Below are 21,778 nucleotides of genomic sequence, written 5' to 3' on the forward strand. Positions count from 1 at the left end.
CCTTTGCTAGAAATAGTTGTTGAGTACCAACCGCTCTATGTATGTCTATATTCTATGCAAACTCGGTCCCGTCTATGGCTGGCTCAAAGCCCCTGTCGCTCGGGCGATGTCCAAGATGCCTTGGGCAGCTTCTGTGACATCAGCAGTCTTGAGCGGAATTCTGTGTGCTCCCTCCCATTCCATGAGCTTCCTGCTACTCTCTTCGCAGTACTCCTTGTATAGCATCCGATGCAAGTACAGGCCAGGATCCTGCAGCCCATGTATATGGAAAGTTGGTAGCTTAATCCTCGCCTCTTTATCGACCCCCTCATTTGCTTTTATAGCTCCATCAGTAACGGCGTCAACGGTGTGTAGTGATTTGCCTGTTTGTCTTGCCGGATCCAGCACAACCGGGGGCGCCCTTCCAGCCATAAGGACCCCGAACCTCCACCTCACACCCTCCACACCGCACGTCCCCACGCCTTTACCAGCCGATAACTGCGCCTCCCGCGTTTGCTGCTCCAAGAGCATACTCGCCGCCATCTTTGCGCCCTGGCTAAAGCCTACAAGTCCAACCCACTCTCCGGTTGCACCTTGCCGATTGTCGTCTTCGATGGCACACCGTAGACTATATGTGATCTCTTCCAGGGCACTCTCTACATGAACCGGCGCGTGCTCCTCTTTCCACCGGAGCCAGCGACGGAACGGGCCGTGTTCGCCATAGACTGTGACGATGTCTGGGTGCGGGGGGCAGAGGAAGGGTGCGTCGACGAAGACGCATCGGAAGTGCTGCCGGAGGAGAGGAAGGAGTGTGCGGCACTGCGTTTCGTAGATGAAGGCGTTTACGCCGCCGCCGTGCAGAAAGAGCAGGCGAGGAAGGGCGAGTGCCTCGGACGACACAACCATTTTCCCTATGAGCGAGCGTTTCGGTGTTCGCGCTGGCGCGGAGGAATAGATTGTCGATGTCGCGGGCCGTGGTCAGCCTGGTTCCCTGGAATCTACGCTGAAGTGTCACGATGGAGTCACAGGAGCAAGTACAAGTCTAAACAAGACTGAATGATGTTGTTAGTAGTTGGCCGGAGTATCTCGGCGGTTCATATCTTCCACCGGAGGGGGCTGCAGGCCGGACTTCGGTGATGCTGCCAGCCAGCATCAGGCACAAGCCGGAGCCGGTTTCGTCGGCGTCCGTTCCACTGTATATCGCTTTGATGTTTTACATTGTGACTGGCACGATGAGACTAGGTTATCTGTCTCCTGTTCTGTTCGGATGTGAAGTCGTTGTCACGGTACTTCTTACTTTTGTCTTCCCCGCTCGTATAACGCAAGTGCATGGCATTCTAGGACCTGCAGCCAGCCACATCACGGAGTGAAGTCCGTCGCAGTCATCCTCATGTCGCTCTGGCTTCTTTATACTGAACATACTCACTATAACTGCTCTACAGTCTCCGCTCTTGACCATGGAAACATCTGTCATAGTGGCCAGAATACTATTCATTTTCAGATAGCCGATACCGCTCCGTTCTGAATGGGTACCGGGATGGGCGGCCTGATGGATCCCCGCACGCGACTAATTCGCCCGAGTGCAGCTTGAGATGAGACAACATCTACATCTCTTGGCTATTGAACTCTTAGATCTTGCGATTTCATTCTCTTAGGGTATTAATCTGTCTTACCTCGCTAGGGCATGTCTACAGGTCTATCATCTCTGAAATGGTTCTACCATGAGTTCGGACTCGGATCTATTCACGAAACAGGCCGTGATGCCTACCTCATCATCTTAGCCAGATCATGTCGAATGTTTGCATATGGGACAAATTCACTGATATTAGGTCTGTTCTTGATGTTGTGTGTAGGGTGAAGTCTTGTTGCTCATACATAATCCAGCCATCTTCTTCTCGGCTCTCGACTTTTCCGACCACCAAATTGGCGCGTTCATGACATTGACCCTTGTTGGAGATGTATTTCTTGGCACGTTTCTTACGCTCATAGCTGATCGGGTTGGGAGGAGGAGAGTTCTTCTGGCAGGCTCGGTGTTGATGATACTCAGCGGTGCAATTTTTGCTATCTTCGAGAACTTTTGGATCCTGCTTCTTGCAGCTATCGTGGGAGTCATCAGTATCACAGGGGGTGATTACGGTCCGTTTCGTGCGGTGGAAGAGTGAGACAACATGGACACTGAATTCTGGGTACAGGTTCCACTAACCCATCTCAGATCAATGCTGTCTCAATTGACTACTCCTTCGACCAGATCTGACGTGCTGGCATGGTATGTCACCATTTCCGCCATTGGATCGAGTATTGGCAGCGAAGCATCTGGCAGGATAGTCAATTCACTACAGAATCGAGAAGGATGGGAGCCGGTCAGTGCATATCATATGCTGTTCTGGATATACGCAGCCATGGGTATTGTCAACGTCGTCATGGTCTTGTGCTTGACCGATGCCTGCGAGGCGCATCCGTCCGACTCATATGCACAAATACCGCAAGAAGACCACCACCCCAGCAACGGGGCATCAAGCACACACAACACACCAGCAATCGACCTCGTGCCTCCACCTGTTCAATCCTGGCCGGCAAAAGCCAAGTCATGGTTTGTCGGCTCTCTGTCCCAGATCTCCGCTCCAACGCGGTCCACGATGTATAAGCTCTGGTTCTTACTGTCCGTCGACTCGCTCGCAGACGGAATGGTGCCCTGGTCAATCACAAATTACTACACAGACACAAAGTTCCACCCGGCCAAGTCGACGTTGGGCGATATCACGTCCGTTGGCTACTTCCTGGCTGCCATCGGCGCCGTATTCGCAGGACCGCTGGCACGCAAGCTCGGGTTGATCAACACCATGGTCTTCACACACGTGCCTTCGTCCGCTGCCGTGGTCCTCTTCCCAGCGGCCCCGTACCTATGGATGGCAGCGCTTCTCCTCTTCGTTCGAGCCGGCCTCAACAACATGGATCAAGCGCCTCGCGTCGCCTTCATCTCAGCTGTTGTCAAGCCCTCCGAACGCACAGCAGTCATGGGAATTACAAGCACGCTACGCACATTAGCCGCGACGGCCGGACCTACAGTCACGGGTTTGCTAGCCGGTGGAGATCGATTCTGGGTTGCTTTTGTGGCTGCAGGGCTCTTCCGCCTCGCGTACGACTTTGGGCTGTACTTTATGTTCAGAAATATGGAGCTGCACCAGCATGAGCCGAAGACGGAGGAGGCCTCGCCCAACGGGCATGGAACCAGGCGGGAGAGGGATGAAGAGGACGTTCTCGAGATGGCTAGTCTTACAGACTCGCAGAGCAGTGACGATGGAGGCGAGGACGGAGAGTTGATCACCAAGGTGAACAGTGGCCTTCAACTACCAAGGTCCAATGAAAGAGTTCGGAGTAGAAGTCCTCATCGATCTACGGAGTAGAGTGCGCGTCTTCTGGCGTAATAGAGGCAGCACGGAGCACATGATATCATTCTTTTCGCAACCAATTTCCCACTTGGGCCACTTGGGAGGGTCTCGACAGTATAAGCAATACTATAGCAACTACCTGTTACCAGTCTAAACCATGCCAATCACCTCCATTCTCCCATCAAAGTTTCAGGACTCGATCAAGCGACCCATCGTCTCGTCTTGGCCAAAATTGAGCCTCAGGAACATACGTCACACAATCCGTGACACTCACAACATTAATCCTTCAAACCTCCTTTGCGATTCTAATGCATATACTTGCACCTGCCAACAGTCAAGACAAAACAAAACAAATAACTCACCACTACCACGACTACAACCATCCCCTCCCCCTCCCACTCTCCAAAGCCAACTCACTCACAACCCCGTATTTCATTCCAGAATGCATTGTCTAGATGCACACACAGTACACATCTAGTCCGACCGACCCCCCGGGCCCCGAAGAGTGCAGCAGTAGGTACATACGAGAAACAAGGCAAATAAGGCAACGGGTACATGCGGAGACCAGATCCCTGCTTCCCGCCGAGTGCGCGGTAGTGTGGAGAAAGGGTCGCCTTGCTTTTTGGGCAGCACTTATGACATGGGTGGGGGGTCTTTTTCTGGGTAATGGGTCCTATCTATCCTTTGGCGATTGTATGGGGTAGAGTGCGCCTTGTGGGCCTGGATGAGGTGTTTTGAAAGAAGCGTGATTGGGGTGAGCGTAGGGCTGGTGAGAGGAGGGGAGGGGAGGGAAGTGAGATTGGGACTGGGAATGGGAATAGGAATGGTCATGGGATGAAGACGAGGTGCTGGGCTTTATGCCTTGAGAGCTGGGGATGTTTGAAGACTGTGATGAATGGACGGAGGAAAGTTTGGTATATCGAGTCGATACGTACAGAATGTTACTATATGGTAGGATTGGAAACCAGGCAACGCCAACATCCCAGTGCCCACCCGCATACCTGCACACCACGGCTGCAAAGTTCCGGATCGTCATAGGATCCAAAACCCAAGACCTCGCCTCGTGCGTCAGACATTTGCGCTTCGTCGTCGTCGTCGTCGCACAGAACGTGTCTTCTGTGCGCCCGGCAGATAGACACAACCACGACCACGACCACGCCTATATGACTCCCACTTCGCTTGTGGCTTTTTGCGCCCCGGGTGGAAAAACGCTTCACTCTCGTTGCTATCTATCCCCGGCAACGCATCGATGTCCGCCATGAAATCTGCACGCGCACACGGCGCTTCGTCTGGAAATCTGCCCGTGCCACCTCGTTCAGACCACCCTGACGACTATTTACCTTCGCTTCGTACCTCTAGTGGTCTCACACAGGACGGGTTGGGAGGACAAGGAAGTAGACGTATCGATCGCAAGCCGACAATCAGCGAACGGTGATGGAAAATGCGTGAACGAGTGTACCGGCATCGAGAGGGTGAGCAAGGATGTGGCGAGGACGGAGACGTCGTGGGACCCGAGTCTCCTCCTCTTCTTGTATCATCATCGTCGTGCTTTGCATGCAGCAGCACTGCGAGTATTACAATTTCTTGCAGTGTCCAATGTGGTGATGGCCCAAGGACACAAGGGTCTAGAGTGTTTGCATGGGTCAACCCTGGAGACGCGTGGATACCAGGTATTATTCAGAACGCTGTGGCGGAGGAGTCACGTATATCATAGAACGAGCGCGGATTTCCCGCGCCTCTCGATAGTGCTTCAGCGTCATGTGGTGGAAGGGCTGTTCACGACTCCCAACGCCTCACGACGCTCTCACAGCAGATATTCTATTCATACCGGCCGTACCAAAAGTCCAAGAAGATGAACCGCGCGCACGGTACCCGATCTCAAGTCTGGAGTATCTCAGTCTGATCGGAGGCTGGGAATGGCCTTGTAGGTGGTTTGGATCTCCATTGCGTGCCAGGTGAAACCCTGCCATGCGAGAGAGAGAAAAAACACATGGCGCGCAAGAGGCCGAGGTGAGGGAGGAGGAGGGAGAGGGCTATGAATAAATGAGAGAACAACCAGCGCGAAACCTTACCAGTCGGAGAAATGGTGGTTGACACACGGGCTGCGATGCAACATGGCGGCGCAGCACAGCAGCAGATGCGAACCTGGAGAAGGCGACGTGCATGTCTATCTCTCAGGACATCACCAGCCACAGAGCAGTCCCGCCCTCGACACTGTGGAAGACTGGTGTGAGCGCCGCCGTTTCGGTATCACGCCGTTGCAAGCAAGGCGATTCATTCTTCCTGGGCCGAGTGCCCATGTTCTTACTTTTCCTCCTCGTTGATCTGTAGCGGTGGCGTTGACAAGGGTGGCTGGTGCGGAACAAAGTCAAACAACTAGGCAGTTTCTGGGAGTGTGGATTGATGTTGGAAAGTCGGTGACATGACTCGATGCACAACGGTCTATTCTTGGAAGCTGGCAAGTTGGCAGTAATCTAATAGAGTAAGTGACTCACACACGATCGAAGTGAGCTTTCGATACCGACCTCGATACTCAGAAGAGTGAGTGATGGGTGGCATATGGACGGGGGACAAAGCGAGGCTGATGTCGCTTCTGGCACTACACCAAGCAACAGACCCAGAAGAAGAATTCGAAGAGAAAGAAGCAAGTCGTGTGATGCGGAGAGCATGAGACATGCACGCAAGCTGGAACATAAGTGCTTAGTGGCTGCCTCGAGTATTGATCTGCCGCCTGGATGAAGAGGTGTCAGCCGAGCAGATGACATAGGCTCATATCTGATAGTAGACAATACGACGCGCGTGTGTGTAAGTGTGTGCCGTGTATGCAGCAATAAAGAGTGCTCATCGGTGCGATCTGATGGGAGCAAAAAGCACCACTGCAGAGAGCGGCAGCGGCCAGGCCAGACCAGGACGAGCTGACAGGATTGCGTTAGACTGTCACTTAGCTCTGTAGGGCTCTCTCGCCAGGAATCACCAAGTGAAGACTTCAGACTTGATTAAGACGCAAGAGGCATGATTGATGCGAAGGAGGGGGGGCGGAGGAGTGTTAGGAGTGTTAGGAGGGGGAATGAATGGGTCCGAGATGGATGATAGGCGTCGTGTAGCGGGCCGCCCCATGGGCCGCTTATAGCACTCTGGTCTGGCATTTTGGCATTTCTGGTTGACTATCGACAACGACGGCACGGATATTCGTAATCCTCTAATCCTACTCTTACGTCTTCCGGTATCGCACTGTATTGCATCTCACTCCCCTTGCGTTTCCGTAGGCTATGCATAGTACAGTACGTGGAGAGGAGTACGACCCTCCCGCGTGTTTGTCATGAGGTGATGAAGATCGGTGGTCGTGGGACGGTACGGGTACGGTACCGCCATCTATCCGTTCCAGAGCAACCAAGGTCACGAAAGGTGGATACGCGTTAATCCGAACTGAATGACCATGTTATTAATTACTCTAGAACAATCACTCACTGGTACGGTACGTCTGATTTTTTGATACAGCTCTCAGTACAAGGACATTGCTCTCTCATCATGTTTGTCTCCATCTGCTTGCTCCAGGCCTCTAACAGCGCCTCGCCTGGACCCGCTCCCTTGTGACCGACCTCTGCAATCATTATCAGTGCATTCACCCAGCGCTTGTAGCCTCATGATGAGCTACAAACCAGCTCGTCGGGCTGGCTGACAATCGCCCTGCTCGCTACAGACGAGAGGCTAGAGAGAGTTGGAGAGGCTTAAGCACCACAAACAGTGCGATAGAGGGATTCGCTGAATGGAATCAATCGGCCAGCAGTTGGCTGCAGTGCAAAATGCGGCGACGAGGTTTCCTGGCCAGTCACTAGCACCGAAGCCCGCCATTTGTTGATTTGAATGCACAACTACCCGACTGATGTCTGCAATTCGAGGCGGCCTATCAGCGTACATCGGCTTGTTTCGCGTACATCCCACGGCCTCTGTTTGGTGGAGTGCAGAAGAGGATTATGGCTGTCGAGGAGAAATACGCATCGCTACTGGGGGCGCGAGAGGGCTGGAGATGGCCATAGACTGGCTGCCCAGGACGACTTTCTAGGGCAAAAACTTCCATAGTGCTCCCTAACCCCCCTTCAGCCACCCCCCTCCCCCCCCTGGCAAAACAGTCAAAATCCCCGACCCAGCGTTGCCCAGCATGTCCCAGCTTGTACTGGGATGAGTCTTCTCTTCTGCTGTGATGCGAAAGGAAGAACGAGCTACTACTACATATGGTTCCTTTGTCCTTCAGTGACAAGCTATTCCCTTCAACTAGTTACCATATCCTCTCCACAAGACACGCGTACGAACATCATCTTGATCTTGATCGACGACTTCTTGTTGCACGCGCATCCATCAACTTTGGCTATACCACCTTTCATCAAGCCGTGCATATATTACGATACCTGAGACCTGGCAGATTGCTAGCACCAGCACCAACACCTGCACTGCAGCGTTCTTATATCCTTGAGACCTGCAGCAGCACCGACACGCCACCTACACACACCATACAGAGAGCACTTCCAAGCACCTACACACGCAGTCGACGAGCTTTCTGCCATTGAAGGCTCATACACAGCATCCCGAAGGAGACAGACTGCTGCAGTCCCCGGCCGGTCGTCCTCCCCATCTGATCAAAGTAGAGGCGCGACTAGGGCGACTAGGGCGACTAGAGCGACTAGAGTGACTAGCCGAGCCAGCTGCCACCACACGGCCCACCCTTCCGCTATCGTTCCCCCCCCTCCCGCACCGCAACCACCACCACCCACACACACCCACGCAGCCACACAATCACTCACCACCACTACTACTACGACTACTACTCATTACTACTACTACGTCTACTCAAAAACTCGCTATTAATCGCTACTCGCTACTCGCTACTCACTCTCACACACACACCTCGCTACCGTCTACCGTCCAGCGCCCTCGTCCTGGTCCCCGTCTTCCCCGCCTTCTCACATACACTCTTCGCATTCTCTCTTCTCTACTATCTTGTTCACCTTCACAACACCATCACCACCCTTCTCTGTCTCCTACGCTGCCGACACCGCAGTGCAATTCCTCCCTCCACGTCTCTGCTTGACGTTTTCGCCCTTCACTGCGTCTGCTCTGCCTGTTCGCTGTGCTGTCTTGGCCGTTGCACGCTGTTACTGATTGCCTAAACGAGCAATCGTACACCGCTACTCCCGCTCCAACGCTGCTATCTCGCTACAAGAAAGACTTTTCCCACGCCAGCAATTCTTCTTTTTCCGTATTTCAGCGTAACGTCCAGCACATCCTCTCACATGGCTTTTTCCGATCAAATGGACTTTAGGCGTCCGCCTTCAACCATTGCCATGGACCGCAAGCCCTCTCTGTTCTTCGACGATGCTCTGTACGAAGGCCTGGAGTCTTCAACGCCCGTACCGGGCTCTGCAACCACACTATCGCCCACATTCTCTCCGGATAGTTTTGGTTTGGATGACTACTCCCAGACGGCAATGGTTGACCGGACACTCTCCACCAACAATCCGTTCCTGGAGGCTTCCAACAACCCATATCGTCACTCCATGAACATGCAGCACCAACAGTCGTGGCCCATGTCAGATTCCTCCTCCGGCACGAGAACACCAACAGCGTCACACCCGTTTGACAACTTCAATCCCGGGCCTGTGCAATTCATGTCGAATGCATCTGACACCTCTTCTTTCCATGGCATGTCCGGCAACAACGTTCGTCCTAGCTCGGTGTTTCCGCCCACGCCGATGGACAGCCTACCAACTCCCATGTCACCCCACTCCAACAAGGAATGGATGGAGATGAACCAGATGGAACACCGTGCTGGTCCGAAACGCATGCGGCCGAATACTCCTCCCCGTTCATATTCACCGTTTCGACGTGGTGACGGCATTCGAAAGAAGAACGCCCGCTTCGACATCCCACAGGATCGCAATCTTCTCAACATCGACAATCTAATCGCCAGCTGCGAAGATGCCGACGAGCTCAAGGAACTCAAGCAGCAGAAGCGACTACTCCGGAATAGACAGGCCGCGTACGACTCCCCTCCTGTTATTTTTGGTCCTTCGGTCCACCGCGATCTTTTGGTTTTTTTGATCCGTTTGCTAACTTATCTACAGTCTTGATTCACGCCAGCGCAAGAAGAAGCACACTGAAGACCTCGAAGAGGAGAAGAAGATGTGGTCCGAGAGACTGACTCAGATGGAGGACGAAGTCCAACGTCTGAGCTTAGCATGCCAGCAAGTGTCGCAAGAGAAAGAGATGTGGCGCCACCAATGTAGCGAGGGCCAGCACATCATCGAGTCCTTGAACATGGAGAAGGAAGACATGATCCGTACCCACACTCTCGAGACTGGAGAACTGCGCAAGAAGAACTCCATCCTGACCGAGAAACTCGAGGCTGCCACCAGTGGCGCCATGTCTGTTGCCCCTAGTACCACCAGCTTTTCTGACTTTCCGGACATGGACAACCTCAACATGGGTGCGAGCGATTGGGACAACTACATCTTCGTCGACGAATACGCCGAACAGCAGCCCGGTCAACATGTTACACAGCCGCAACCCGAAACCTCTCTCGTCGTTTCTCATCGGTCCAAGGATCTTGTCTCGGAACAAGAAAAGCCTGTCGCTTCTGGTCTTCTCCTCATGCTTCTCCTGTGTGGTGCTTTTGTCGCCAGCAAGTCGTCCGGTAATTCGAGCCCACCAATGCCACGCATGCCTGAAGAGGTCCGCGCTGCCTCTGCTACGGTTCTCGACACGATATTCAAAGATGCCGGTGTTGCGAAGTCTCCGTCCACTGAGAATTTCATCGCCAACCGTGTTCAGTCTCTTGGTGAATCTGCTCCTTCTGGTGTCGCCTGGCCACAGCCGAACGACTTCAAAACGTCTCTCGATCAGCACTTCAACCAGCTTTCGGCGCCTACGAAAGATCAAGAAGCTGAAGCAGCTTTTGGAATGACAGCATCACAATACAACAGCTTGACCTCGACCGACTTCTCCCGGAGGGTGTTCAGTGTACCAAGTGATGACTCCTCTGAAGGTCTATCGCCCAGCTCGCAACCTTCGTATCGACGGAACCTTGCAGAGTCACTAGCCGCCATGCGTCAACAAAACAAAGGCGAGGGCGCTGCTGAAGTGTATACTCGCAGTCTACTCTGGGACAGAATACCGGCTGAGGTCGTCCGCGACTTCAAGCGCATGGTCGAGGAAAGCGAGCGTATAGCCACCACATCACCGGGCGGTCCAGATACTGTCAAGTGCGAATAAGTCCATCTCTCTACCTGTCAGGCCTTTCTATGAATATCTTCAGGTTCGTCATTGATTCCATGAGGGGCTTCGCACTTGCGCATCATTTCTTCGACTGCATCTGGTTGGGGCGGCATCTTACATTCTTCGACAAAAGGCGTCGCTGAGTCCGATTGCGGAAACGCACCTACTCATTACTGCATCTGCCGGGCTGGCTACTTTCTTCTGCGTGGTATACTCAACATTGCATCCTCGATTATCTGGTATGGTTTTGCATCACTGAGACGGCGTATACCGTCCTGGCTGGGATACCTGTTTCTTTTGTCTTGCATTTTCATCAGATTGGAATCTTGCGAGTACATCCTAAGGAAATCTGCTGACATATTTGGTTTTTTTATTTGATTTTTGTCCTTGTCCTGCAAAGCGTAGCGAGCGAGTTTTGATTTCTTGTCTTTCAGTCCCCAAACTACCCCCCTCTCCCCCTGTTCACACGCTTTATATACTCACAGCGCGGCGACCGCGTAACGAACCAAACCCGACGACACGTAGCGATTCATGATGGTCCCTTTTTAAGCAAGCGGCATTGCAAACAGCATTCTGCTTCGCGTCTCATTTGTCTCTACATACACACGACATCTTGTACTTGCACGACCTAGCAGGATATGGTGGATGCGGAGACAGCACATTACACGAAGCAAAGAGCTACGATCACGAACATATGACCTGACGATTACGAGACACAATGTTTGGACACGAAGCGAGCACTTGGCAACCCTTTTTATTTTCCTTCACTTCTTGGCTCGAAAGAGCGCGGGCATCCCGCTTCTTGCGGATGTCCTCTATCTGATTTTATTTGTCCTTTGTCATCTCCATTTAGCAAGCGAGCACTTTATATCAGGAATTGGGAATGGGAATGGAATTAGAATGATTGCGAACATGGCTGGCAACAGACCACTCCCACACACTTCCCCTTCAAATGGGGGGAAACACTACAATTTCTTCTTCTTGAGTTTCTTGTCCCTTTGGACTTTCTGGTTTATCTGCGTCCACTGTTCCCCGAGGACAAGCCTCTTCCTTTGTCGGCTGCTCCTTGGGTTGGGTTTAGCTCTACACCAGTTTAATCGGATGATTACTCTTTTGACGATGTGCAAGAACGTATGGAGCGGGCGATCGTGTATGTAGTCGGATGCGTCTTTTCAACATTCTATCCCCTTGCCTCGCTCCCAACCCCCCTTCCCCCAATCCTCATTGGATCGATCGCTTGCGAGAGTGATGCGGTGGGGTAAAAAAAGGCAATACTACACACTTTTTTCCGAATGAAAATAACAACAAATTGCTCTGCCACTGTCTGTTTTGCCAACTTGTCGTGTATATGCCCTGTGTGTTTTGTTGTGCCTGTGACATAATGGTGAGACTTGCCACTACCTTATTCTCACTTGCTTGTTACCACAGTCACACACACACACACACACACACACACCCTCTTCAAATCTCCTCATGATATCTGATATTACTGGGTGAGTATCTTGAATCCATACATACAGAAGCAGCACTAACTAAAAACAAAGACCTTTGTATATGCTGTATCTATCATTTGCGCGCGTGTGTAGTACTCGTCTCAATATATATATATATATATTCATATGTACATAAGAGTGATCCTCGACCTACCTACACATACGCATACGAGTTCCCTTCATCACTCAATCACTCAGTCACTCACTCATCCATCCTATAGCCAAGCTTCAGCACAGCCGCTGCCTACGTACATACCCACCTACCCACCCACCTACCTACCTACCCGTAGACCTCCCCGTAGACTTACCCACAAACCTGCATCGCACCTGCGCTCGCTATCCACAGCAGCGGCTGCAGGAGCGGGAAGCAGCAGGAGCAGCAGGAGCAGCAGCAGCAGCAGCGGCAGCGGAGGGAGATCGACCGTGGCAAAACAGTGTGTGTTAGGTGTCTGCAGCTAAAACGGAATAGGACATGCTGCAGTAGCTGGCTGGCTGGCTGGCTGGCGTAGGTAAAGTAAGGTATTGGTAGGTACTAACTGGTAGGTAGGTAAGAGGTAGATGACTAAGAAAAGCAAGCTATTGAAAAAGAACTTCCCACAAAGAGAGATAGATAGAGATCACTGGGTCGTTTTCGGTTTTTTTTTTGTGGGAGAATAGAAGAGTAGCTACATACATACAGATAGGTCATGTGTGTGCGGGCGTGCACGCGTGGGGTAAATGTGATCTGATACACATAAGCCCGATGTGGTGATTGGTGTAGGCTGTGGACTATATGGCACGGTACCTGTCTGTCTGTCTGTCCGTCTGTGGTGTAGACAAATATCAATATTCCTGCTGCATTGCTGTCGGCCTATTGGACGGGTTATCACGGGACTTTCCTTTTGTATCGATAGATATCTGATAAGTTTGGGCAGATCACATCTAGATCGCAACAACCTCCCACCCACCCTCCAGCCCCCGCAAGCCTCGGCGTCCACCTTGCATACATATACTATGCCTTCGGATTGTATTTGTCTTTCCAGATCCTACAGCATAAGACTCGGGTTAGCGATAAATTCTTGAGCATGTTGTGGAATGACCTGAGAACGGAGGCGGTATGAGCCGGCCAGATGGCTAGATGCCCACCACTGTGTGGGACGAAGAGCGGATTGTCCAGAACGTGGATAGAGCCATCGTGCCGGTCCGCAACGGGCTGCCAAAAGCGGAGGGAGCGGACCGTAGGAATATCCTGACTTTGCATAGTTTCCATTCGACTCTCATGTGTTATGGGCTTTGTCAGATATCGTGCTCCGGCCACCAGACGCCGCATTTCGGAGTGAATTCTTCAAGGAGATGGGGTGAGAAGGAGGATGAATGTGGGCGAGGATGTTGACGGATTCCACACATGCAGTGCCACGTGTAACCACACAGCACGTAAGAAGTCGAGTGGTGGTGGTGGTAGTGGTGTGCTGACTCCTTCGCTGTGGGGTCGGTGTTCCTGGGTCCAGTCGCAGTACTCTTGGTACCAATCAGTGGCCACTCCGGCGCTTCCTGAGTAAATAATGCACCCCCCTTCCCTACCTATCAACCACTCTGGGGGCTTGGTACTGAAACGTCCTTCTCCAGATGTTGTATATTGTAGCAACACAGACTGCGACTGCATGCAAGGGTGTAGAACCCAGTGACAATGTGACGAAGACAATCCGACTTCACTGGCCACGGGCACCTTGTCCTGGTGCCTCCGTCACTCACTATTCCCAAGTCGTGTTTCGTTCCACAGTAGCAGCGTCGCGTGGCCATACGTCTTGTCACAACGATGCGAGTCCGAGCAGGCGAGTCGAGTCCGGTGAGGCCAGCCAGAAGACGAGATGGATGGTCAGGAGATAATATTCACTTACCAAGAGTTACCAATCGTCTTACTTCCCTTTTCCTCTGCGAGGCGAAGATATTGTGCGGCTCGGAACTGCTGCATATCAGCCTGTCAAGTACAACATCTGTACGGAAGTATGAAGGTATCGACGCCCGAAAAGCGAGGCTGTACGAGCGATGGTTCATGCATTATGAGCGCCACTACTGCCAGGAACCACATGCATCTGGTTGTCAACGCAGAGCCCGTTAAGGGTGGCCGTGATGGGCTCGTATGCGGGGGATTAGAAGTCATCAAGCTCACCTTGTCCTTTTTGCATCCAATACCATCCAGATAGCAGGCAGCCACCTCATTCATTGCATCGGTGTCGCCTAGATTGGCTGCTGTCTCGTAATACGTCTTTGCAGCCACGGGATCCTTCTTCACGCCCCAACCTTGGCGATAGCATTGGGCCAGCTCGAAGATCGCTAACACGAGTTCGCCCTTCGCGGCGCCGCCCTTTTTCATACCGGCAGATAGCGCAAGTGACTCGATCTCAGCACTATTCGCTGCGGCTGTTGAAAGGTATGTGATTGCGAGCTCAGGATTTGCGGTGCAGCCCCAGCCGTGCCTGAATCGAGACATCAGATGCTGACTGATAGAGGACAAGTGAGGGTCGAGGGCCCATGTCCGAAATATGTAAAGTTACTAACCGTAATGCAAGTCCATATAGAACTTGGCTGAGAGCATTGTTAGCTCCTTTAGGATCGGCCAGTTTGCCGAACATAATGGTTGACCGTTCAAGATCTGGTGACTACGGTTAGGCGTTTGTAGCCATTCGTATGGTTGGCATACATACTGCCATTCTCATGCAATCTAATTGCTTCCTGAATATTCACCTGTCCAGCCGTGAGCACGTAGAAGATACCTAGTACGCAAATACAAATAGCATACGTCACCCCCGGCATCGCTCACGCTGACGCTTCTCTGTCTTGAACCTTTGACAGCAGCTTCTTGTAGATTCGGACTCGCTGTTCTTCCCATCTGACTTCCTTTGGCCAGCATAGTCGCTCTCTTCTCCCATGTCTCCTCAACATCTTCGTCCTTGACGGCGTACTTCTCGCTACTGATATCTGGCAAGTCGGTGGGCAAGTTCGTCGAGCTTGCTGACCGAGATCTGCCACTTATATGCAGCATACTGCTTAGTCTATGCTCTTTCTCCTTCTTTTCAGGTGAATTATCAGAGTGTTTCCGAAACATGCTTGGCCGTTTCTGTTCGCTAGCAGTCGAGCTAAAACCTGAGTCTGATGGCGAGCGTGGTGCATCATTAGGTTGCAAGCCCTTCTCGGCGGCGGCAAAGGAGGGAGGCTGGATGATTTCCATTGTGGACGTGGTAGTCCGCATGATAGTAAACTCAGGTATATCTTGTGATGGGCGATCTTTCTCTCTCTGATCTGGTCCATCTGCACTTTCCTGTACCTTCTCTTTCCGTTTGAGCAAATCTCGTAGAGGCATATTTCTATGGAGTCTACGCGCCTTGGAACGGTAGCGGTTGTCGTGTATGTTCGATAGGGGTTGGCGCCTGATCGGTGCCCAGGGTTGTGGAACTGGAGCTTAAGCTGATCAGTTTACTCGAAGAATTGTTCGATAGCGTCTCGGGTTGGCGACATTCGAGGCAACAGTCATTTGAGACTCTAGGACAGGAATGTAAGTCGTTTTGGTTCAGCTGCTGTAAGCCGGTGCCCGTCGTTGCGCGCCTCAGCCTCAGCCTCGTCGGACTTGGTTAAGTCAGTTGGAAGGTTAACGCTTGTGAGCGGGAGATCAGCCCTGCATAAATAATATGTCCCTGGCGGACCTGAACAAAATGGATAATTTAGGTATTCCTCGCAACGAGAATTGTCATTGACTTAAGCACAATTTAAACTAATCACATCTTCGCAAGTATATCAATATGTTTGTTCTTTCTTTCTTTGTTTCTAATGTGGCTATAAACAAGAGACGAAAAAGACCATTGAACGCCGGTTGTCCCAATAGTGTGTCCCAATACTGACGCCGTACCGTAGATACCAACCAATTCTACAAGTCCGGGTATCAAAACGCCACGAAGAACGGAGGGTATAAACAAATCCGGAAGCACACAACTTACGTGTCACATCAGAGCTTGATGAAATCTCGCTGCTGCGAGAGACCACCCACAACGTCGCTTGCATGAGTATGGGTGAAGAACTCACTAGCTTCATCTGAGTCGAAGTCCTCGCTGTCGTACTCTTCTCCGTCGCTGGACAGGTCTGGAGAAGTCTCCATGTCGGCTGTCACAGAAGTCTCTGTTGCGGCCTTGCGAAGTTGAACAGCACGATCAACGTGTGGAAGGCGACACTTTTTGTTGCGGCATAAGCCTTTGTTAGCATAGTCAGGGCACTCATGAACGTGGCGTTCTGCGCAATCGACACCTTTCTCGCAGTACCCGATCTTCGCGAAGTCGCTGCAAACCGGGGCAACAGGGTTAACGCGAACGTGGGCATACCGGCAATGCTCATTCGTGCAGTTCCCACGCAAGAAATGAACACATGCAGGAACACGATGGGCGTTGGGTTCGTGAGACAGATCACAAGCATCGCCGAGAGGGCAGTTTCCCTTAGCCAAGAAATCCTTGCACATGGCTACTTTGCTGGCATTGTGCGTAAATCGGCAAGCAGGTCCTTTTGAGCATTGGCCTAAGGAAATGTCAGTATGATTGAACAGAGTAAACAAACCACAGGCTTTAATAAGAGGTGAATCAAAGCATCCATGGTAAGAGAGATGAGGGCTACCAGTTGAAGTGAAGTTCGGACAAAGCTCCGGGCTTTTCGTGCCGGTTTGTTTCCTGTTCGGTGGTGAGCAGCATCCGATATAAGAAAGGAGAATTGCTGACCTGGTCGCCTTTACTAGTCCAGCACGGTACAGATTGCCTGTCTTGCTACGAAAAAACTTCACGCCTCCCACTTGAGCTTGTTTCGGTGTGCCGAGGCCTAGACTCGTATTATCTGCAGCGAAATCAGCTGGATCATATATGCTTTGAGCATACCCACCGGGGCATCGCGCAAGCTTGCTTCCGCCATCCAGGACGCGAAACTTAATTCCTTGAATCATAATCTCGTGTTTTCGAGTGTTCATATCGAGTTGATCATCTGTTGATGAGAAGCCATCGTGCGGCTGCGTGTGGGACTTATAGAAGTGTGCTTGAAGTTTGGCTTTCTCGAGTTGATCGCGTTGTAGCCTCTTTTGCACAGCAGTCTCGGCGATAGCCTGTGTACGCTGTTGACTCACTTGATCGTACACGGCTGTATTGATCAGTTGCATGTGTCGGTCAACTTTTGAGATCCATTTAGAGTTTTCCTCGCCAGGGACCAGGTGGTTGGCCGGGGCGGTGGCTGTAGCATTTGCGGCACCTCCGCCTGTTGATTTCATGATCAGTGTTCGATTGCGGTGAGCGGCAGACCCTCCTCTTCCTCCACGACCTCGAGGTACACCATACGGAGTCCCACGTTTGTAAGCCCAGCTGGATCCTCCGCGAGCGTGGCCATGATATTCAGCGTCTGAACTTGTGTCAGTTGAGTATGGGAGACATTATGCTTTGCGCACATACGTTTGTAGAAGGCTTTTGGTACGGGATGAGAAGACTTCGCGTGTTCTTTATGTTGGCTGATGCGCCCTATTCATATGAGTAACTGAGCTGGACGTGAATACCTGAAGTACTTGCCACTTAACGCGGCTATCTTAGCCTGTAGCTCTTGGTCCTCAGACATATCGAGTGTAGCGAAGCTATACAATCAGCAGGAATATTCTAGTCGAATACGAAGTTCAGTATGGTATTGATGAGTGGAAACGGCGAACCGAATGTGTAGAAGAAGGAGAAAGTGGTGAAAGAGACGAAGTGGCGCAACTTGCGTTAAAGGGAACGTAGGCGTAGGTAGGTAGGTACCTAACTAGCATGGATTGGCGCTAGTGCATCTCCGGCTGAGTCGCTGGTACACTCTCTACAGGAATTGTGGTCTTTGACGAGCCATCATACTCCGACAGAGACTTTTGAGTAGAACTTAAGAAGGCTTTCTAACTAGTACCCGAAAATAAAATTTAACAAATCATCGGGATAGGAAAAGCTGCGTGCGCCGGTGGCGGGGGACGTTGCCGAGAAATTTAAGTCTGTCTCATAACACAAAACCTCTGTAGATATACAGAAGATTATTTATTTCGCGCGTCCCAGGTCCAGGTTTATTTCTCGTCGCGTCCCCAAGATCTTACTTACACACGCGACCTCAACATTGCTCTGCTCCACATCATCATCAAGTCCACCAGATTCATCGCTACCCAGCTGTGTGTTCTGCGCACCGATGCCTCCGAAAAGTCTTGCACTGCGAAAGCAACGGCACCCAACACAAGAGCAGTCGCCACGATGTCCTCTATGAGCTCTTCTACAAAGAGAGAAGCTCCGAACAAAGCCAAGTGAGACTATTGTTAATGGCATAAAGGAAACCACTACAGGTACCAGGCTCTCCCAAATCTACTTCATACGGCTGTCTATCGTGTTCTGCGTCGCAGCTTACGCTGACTGCGCCGTAGCTAAAGTGAGAAAATGTACAGCATCTGCATCTATGAGTCGTAAGCAGAAACAACAAGAGACCGAGGCCTTGGCATCGAAGCCAAATACCCAGGGAGCCCCAGCGGCCAGACGCACTGAGAAATCTGTAAAGGAATCAGTAAACGTCAAGGCGGCCGAACGACCAAACGACCGAAGCTCGATGCCTACTACGCGCAATTTGTAGGCTTTGCTCAGATCGCCGTTGAGGGCATGCATGCGCTTGCTCTTGCACACGACAGTAAGATCTACTCTTGGGGTGTTTAAGATACGGGAGTATCAGGGCGCAATACTGAGTGGGAAGGCAGTCTCACCGATGCCGCATTTGAATCTAATAGCAAAAATGCGCCAATCAACCTTCTCGAGTCTACACCCACGGCAATCTTCTCAGAATTCTTCTCAGACAATGTTGTTTTCACTCAAGTGGCAGCTCGGGATAGTACAGCTTTCGCAATAACTAACAATCAGCAAGTCTATGAATGCAGAACCTTTCGAGACAACGAATGCAAGACAGGATTCATTGCTAGTCATGGGTTAGTCAGTCAGTAGATCACGCTAATCTGAATCCTAACACTTACGGGCATCACACAGATTGCTTGTAGTGCTGACCATGTCATTGCTTTAGATAACAATGGCAAGATATTTGCTCAGGGTCAAGGGAGTAAAGTCGGCCGGGTCGACGTGTGATACGTTATAGGAACACAGAAGGAATAACACCCGAAAGGGTCGTCATCGGACGTAAGAAGGCTACTACCTTTGGCTATAGCTTATATTACTACTCCTTTACTATCGATACCAATAGGGACCTCTGGTTTTACGGCTTGAATAGTTTTAATGAGGTAGGATTACCCGTAGATGCTAATAATGAAATACACATGTTATCAGCGTGCTAGAAAAGGTAAAATGTACTATAGGTAGAATTACCAAAAGTGTTTAAAGGGGGTTCACATCGTACTATAGGAGTGACTACTAGCGGGGAATGCTTAGTGTGGAGCTGAAGACTTGATTAAACGAGCCACTGCAGTGGAATGCGCCTCCCTCAACGACACTCATGTTCTTTCTGCAGGCTGCGGTAGTCAAGTTTCCGTTCTTGCCGCTGCATAAGCCATAACGGTGCAAATGGTACACCGTGGTTATAATTTCCAGCCGCCTGCCGTCTAGGTTCACGCTCGCCACGGCCTGTGGCCGTATATGCTGACGCCATCTTACTAGATAACACTCATACCTAGTTCCGGCGAATAAGGGCAGACTTGACTGAAGGTGTAGTTGAAAGCTGACGTAGCTGTAGAGACCGCATACCAGCACGCCTTGTAGGTTTCACGGAAGCCCGCGTATGGATGCCTAAAATTTGTCACATATTTTGCTATCTACTTAGGACTGGAGAACTTTAGTCATCAATTCTCCCAAAGGACTCAGTTCAGAATCTTCGGCTGTGAATATTCGCTTTGGAATATGGTATTCCACCTCCGGGGCACGCTTGAGATTCTTTTTCAGCTCAGCATCGATCATCTAAAGTCGTCAGCTAATCAGTCATCGATTCGACGGAACTACTGACTCCACTGTACGTGTGATCCAGAAAATCTTCCAGATTGTAAGACCGTTTTGTAAATTGTTCCGAAATTACATTGGCTAGGGTCGCTACATTGGGATGGTAGACTGACTGCAGCGTCTCGATTTCCCACAAAGAGCTTTCGATGGCGCCAGTCTCCATAGGATTCGATTCCTCCATATCGAAGGGATCGTCCATGCCCTCTGCCTCTAGCACGACCTTGGTCTGTGGATCGCGGACAACACGGTGTATCATGAAGGTACACGCAGGATGCCTTTTGAGCATGTTGTAGATCCAAGGTATCACGACCACAATTCCAGCAGGGGGGGCAAAAAGGGACAACCGAGCAAGCCTCTTGATGAAGCTTGCAACCATTACAGCAGGTAAGTGTGTCGAGGCCAGAAACTCCTCTAGAAGTCTGAAAAATTTTGATCGATGTTTCGAATGTAGTAATTCGCTGTCTAACAGCGAGTATAATTTCTCGTAAAATGATGGGTAGTCCAGGTTCTTCTCCGTCATCAGGTGATAAAGACCAGAAAGAGCGAGGAGCGAAAGTGAGCCTCCCTCATTATAGCAGTCGGTTAAAAAGTCCATGAGAACTTCGGGCATTAGAAGAAGCGGCACGATGCGCCGGGCCATGATACTCAGGATTCTCTTGCGCTGTTGTTGGCTTAAATTGCTACGAAACACACTCAGCCAAGCGTCTTGCGCATGTTTCCTGTGTCCGTTCAAGGTCATCAGACCTTTACTTCGTTTCATCGGGACCTCTCCGTAATATCTATCGGTAGCGGGTTCAGAATCAAGGGACAAGCCCATATCAGAAAGTATCAAAATCGCATTGCTTGTCGTGGTGGATGTAGTAGCTGTATCCGAAAAATGAGATCTTCATCGAAATTAGTCTTTCAATTTACTGGGAAAGGTTGCGGAGCGACTCACATGATGACCGTGAGTGTGTGATATCGAATATCATCGTATAGCTGCACGTACTTCTGCACGAATTCAGTCTTCACGAAGCCCTCGTCCTCAACGTGTAAGATTGCCAGCAACATCGGGCTGAAAATTCCCTTGCGCCAGGCCTCACTACTGCCGCTAGCCTGTACTGACTCTTGCTTAACCAACTGCATCAACAAGGTCAGCCCGGTCAGTCTCCTAACAGCGTCTTGCGCTGAAATTTGCTCAAATAGTATATTGGTGTATTCACGGAGTCGGGCCTCCAGCCACTCTATGATAACACATTCGTTCTCAGATGTTCCATTGCTCTTCAGAAGTGTCTTCTCCACAAAGAGGCGGCAGAACACTCGGCATAGAGCTATTGTAGCAGCTTCTCTTGATCGATCCAAAGCCGAAGTATCTTTCGCAAGGCTTAACAACGTCGCAATGTTATTGTAATATTGTCGAGATTCGCTGATCTGGGATTCCAAGTGCTCTATCTGAGCTTCATTGCTATGCTGGATGCTTCGCGCCGAAGTAGGTTTTGATCGGCGAGAACGATGTGAGTCTTCGTCTTCGAACTTGTCATGATGTCTGCGACGCTTCTTGCCCGCTGTGGGCGCGGGATCTATATACGGCATTTGATTTTGAGATGTCGAAATGTTAAGAGGAAAAACGTATGCAGATCGCTCGAAAAGAATGTTATTAACCTACCTTAGTAGCGAAGCA

The 21,778-nt window shown here is 51.0% G+C and overlaps 7 protein-coding genes across 7 annotated transcripts; 3 read left to right on the forward strand and 4 right to left on the reverse strand.

Moving 5' to 3' along the window:
- Positions 1–20: 20 nt before the first annotated feature.
- On the reverse strand, positions 21–1,053 carry EJ05DRAFT_147987 (uncharacterized protein). The gene has a single exon (XM_033739297.1). It carries the CDS (start codon positions 883–885, stop codon positions 73–75), a length of 813 nt encoding a protein of 270 aa, XP_033596528.1. The 5' UTR covers positions 886–1,053; the 3' UTR covers positions 21–72.
- A 453-nt stretch (positions 1,054–1,506) lies between these two features.
- Positions 1,507–3,603, forward strand: EJ05DRAFT_147880 (MFS general substrate transporter). Its single transcript, XM_033739296.1, has 3 exons — positions 1,507–1,808; positions 1,864–2,137; positions 2,192–3,603. The coding sequence occupies exons 1-3, from the start codon at positions 1,664–1,666 to the stop codon at positions 3,381–3,383; spliced, it is 1,611 nt and encodes a 536-aa protein (XP_033596529.1). The 5' UTR covers positions 1,507–1,663; the 3' UTR covers positions 3,384–3,603.
- Positions 3,604–8,656: 5,053 nt separating this feature from the next.
- On the forward strand, positions 8,657–10,634 carry EJ05DRAFT_494523 (uncharacterized protein; the record flags this gene model as incomplete). Its single annotated transcript, XM_033746200.1, has 2 exons — positions 8,657–9,402; positions 9,488–10,634. The coding sequence occupies 2 exons, from the start codon at positions 8,657–8,659 to the stop codon at positions 10,632–10,634; spliced, it is 1,893 nt and encodes a 630-aa protein (XP_033596530.1).
- Positions 10,635–13,098: 2,464 nt separating this feature from the next.
- EJ05DRAFT_479631 (HCP-like protein) lies at positions 13,099–14,854 on the reverse strand. The gene is made up of 5 exons (XM_033744713.1): positions 14,815–14,854; positions 14,669–14,762; positions 14,280–14,586; positions 14,008–14,072; positions 13,099–13,155 (listed from the first exon to the last, which is right to left on the reverse strand). The coding sequence occupies exons 2-5, from the start codon at positions 14,740–14,742 to the stop codon at positions 13,122–13,124; spliced, it is 480 nt and encodes a 159-aa protein (XP_033596531.1). The 5' UTR covers positions 14,743–14,762; positions 14,815–14,854; the 3' UTR covers positions 13,099–13,121.
- Positions 14,855–15,906: 1,052 nt separating this feature from the next.
- EJ05DRAFT_469172 (uncharacterized protein) lies at positions 15,907–18,041 on the reverse strand. Its single transcript, XM_033742897.1, has 5 exons — positions 17,695–18,041; positions 17,581–17,646; positions 17,024–17,530; positions 16,867–16,978; positions 15,907–16,818 (listed from the first exon to the last, which is right to left on the reverse strand). Exons 1-5 carry the CDS (start codon positions 17,738–17,740, stop codon positions 16,110–16,112), a joined length of 1,440 nt encoding a protein of 479 aa, XP_033596532.1. The 5' UTR covers positions 17,741–18,041; the 3' UTR covers positions 15,907–16,109.
- Positions 18,042–18,567: 526 nt separating this feature from the next.
- EJ05DRAFT_489347 (uncharacterized protein) lies at positions 18,568–19,257 on the forward strand (the record flags this gene model as incomplete). Its single annotated transcript, XM_033745779.1, has 4 exons — positions 18,568–18,593; positions 18,693–18,811; positions 18,854–19,111; positions 19,196–19,257. 4 exons carry the CDS (start codon positions 18,568–18,570, stop codon positions 19,255–19,257), a joined length of 465 nt encoding a protein of 154 aa, XP_033596533.1.
- A 184-nt stretch (positions 19,258–19,441) lies between these two features.
- Positions 19,442–21,729, reverse strand: EJ05DRAFT_456884 (CBF-domain-containing protein). The gene is made up of 3 exons (XM_033742511.1): positions 21,056–21,729; positions 20,126–21,002; positions 19,442–20,079 (listed from the first exon to the last, which is right to left on the reverse strand). Exons 1-3 carry the CDS (start codon positions 21,688–21,690, stop codon positions 19,942–19,944), a joined length of 1,650 nt encoding a protein of 549 aa, XP_033596534.1. The 5' UTR covers positions 21,691–21,729; the 3' UTR covers positions 19,442–19,941.
- Between the last annotated feature and the right edge of the window lie 49 nt (positions 21,730–21,778).

The sequence above is a fragment of the Pseudovirgaria hyperparasitica genome (genome assembly GCF_010093815.1).
Source record: "Pseudovirgaria hyperparasitica strain CBS 121739 unplaced genomic scaffold EJ05scaffold_17, whole genome shotgun sequence".
NCBI classification, from domain to species: Eukaryota; Fungi; Ascomycota; class Dothideomycetes; order Acrospermales; family Acrospermaceae; genus Pseudovirgaria; species Pseudovirgaria hyperparasitica.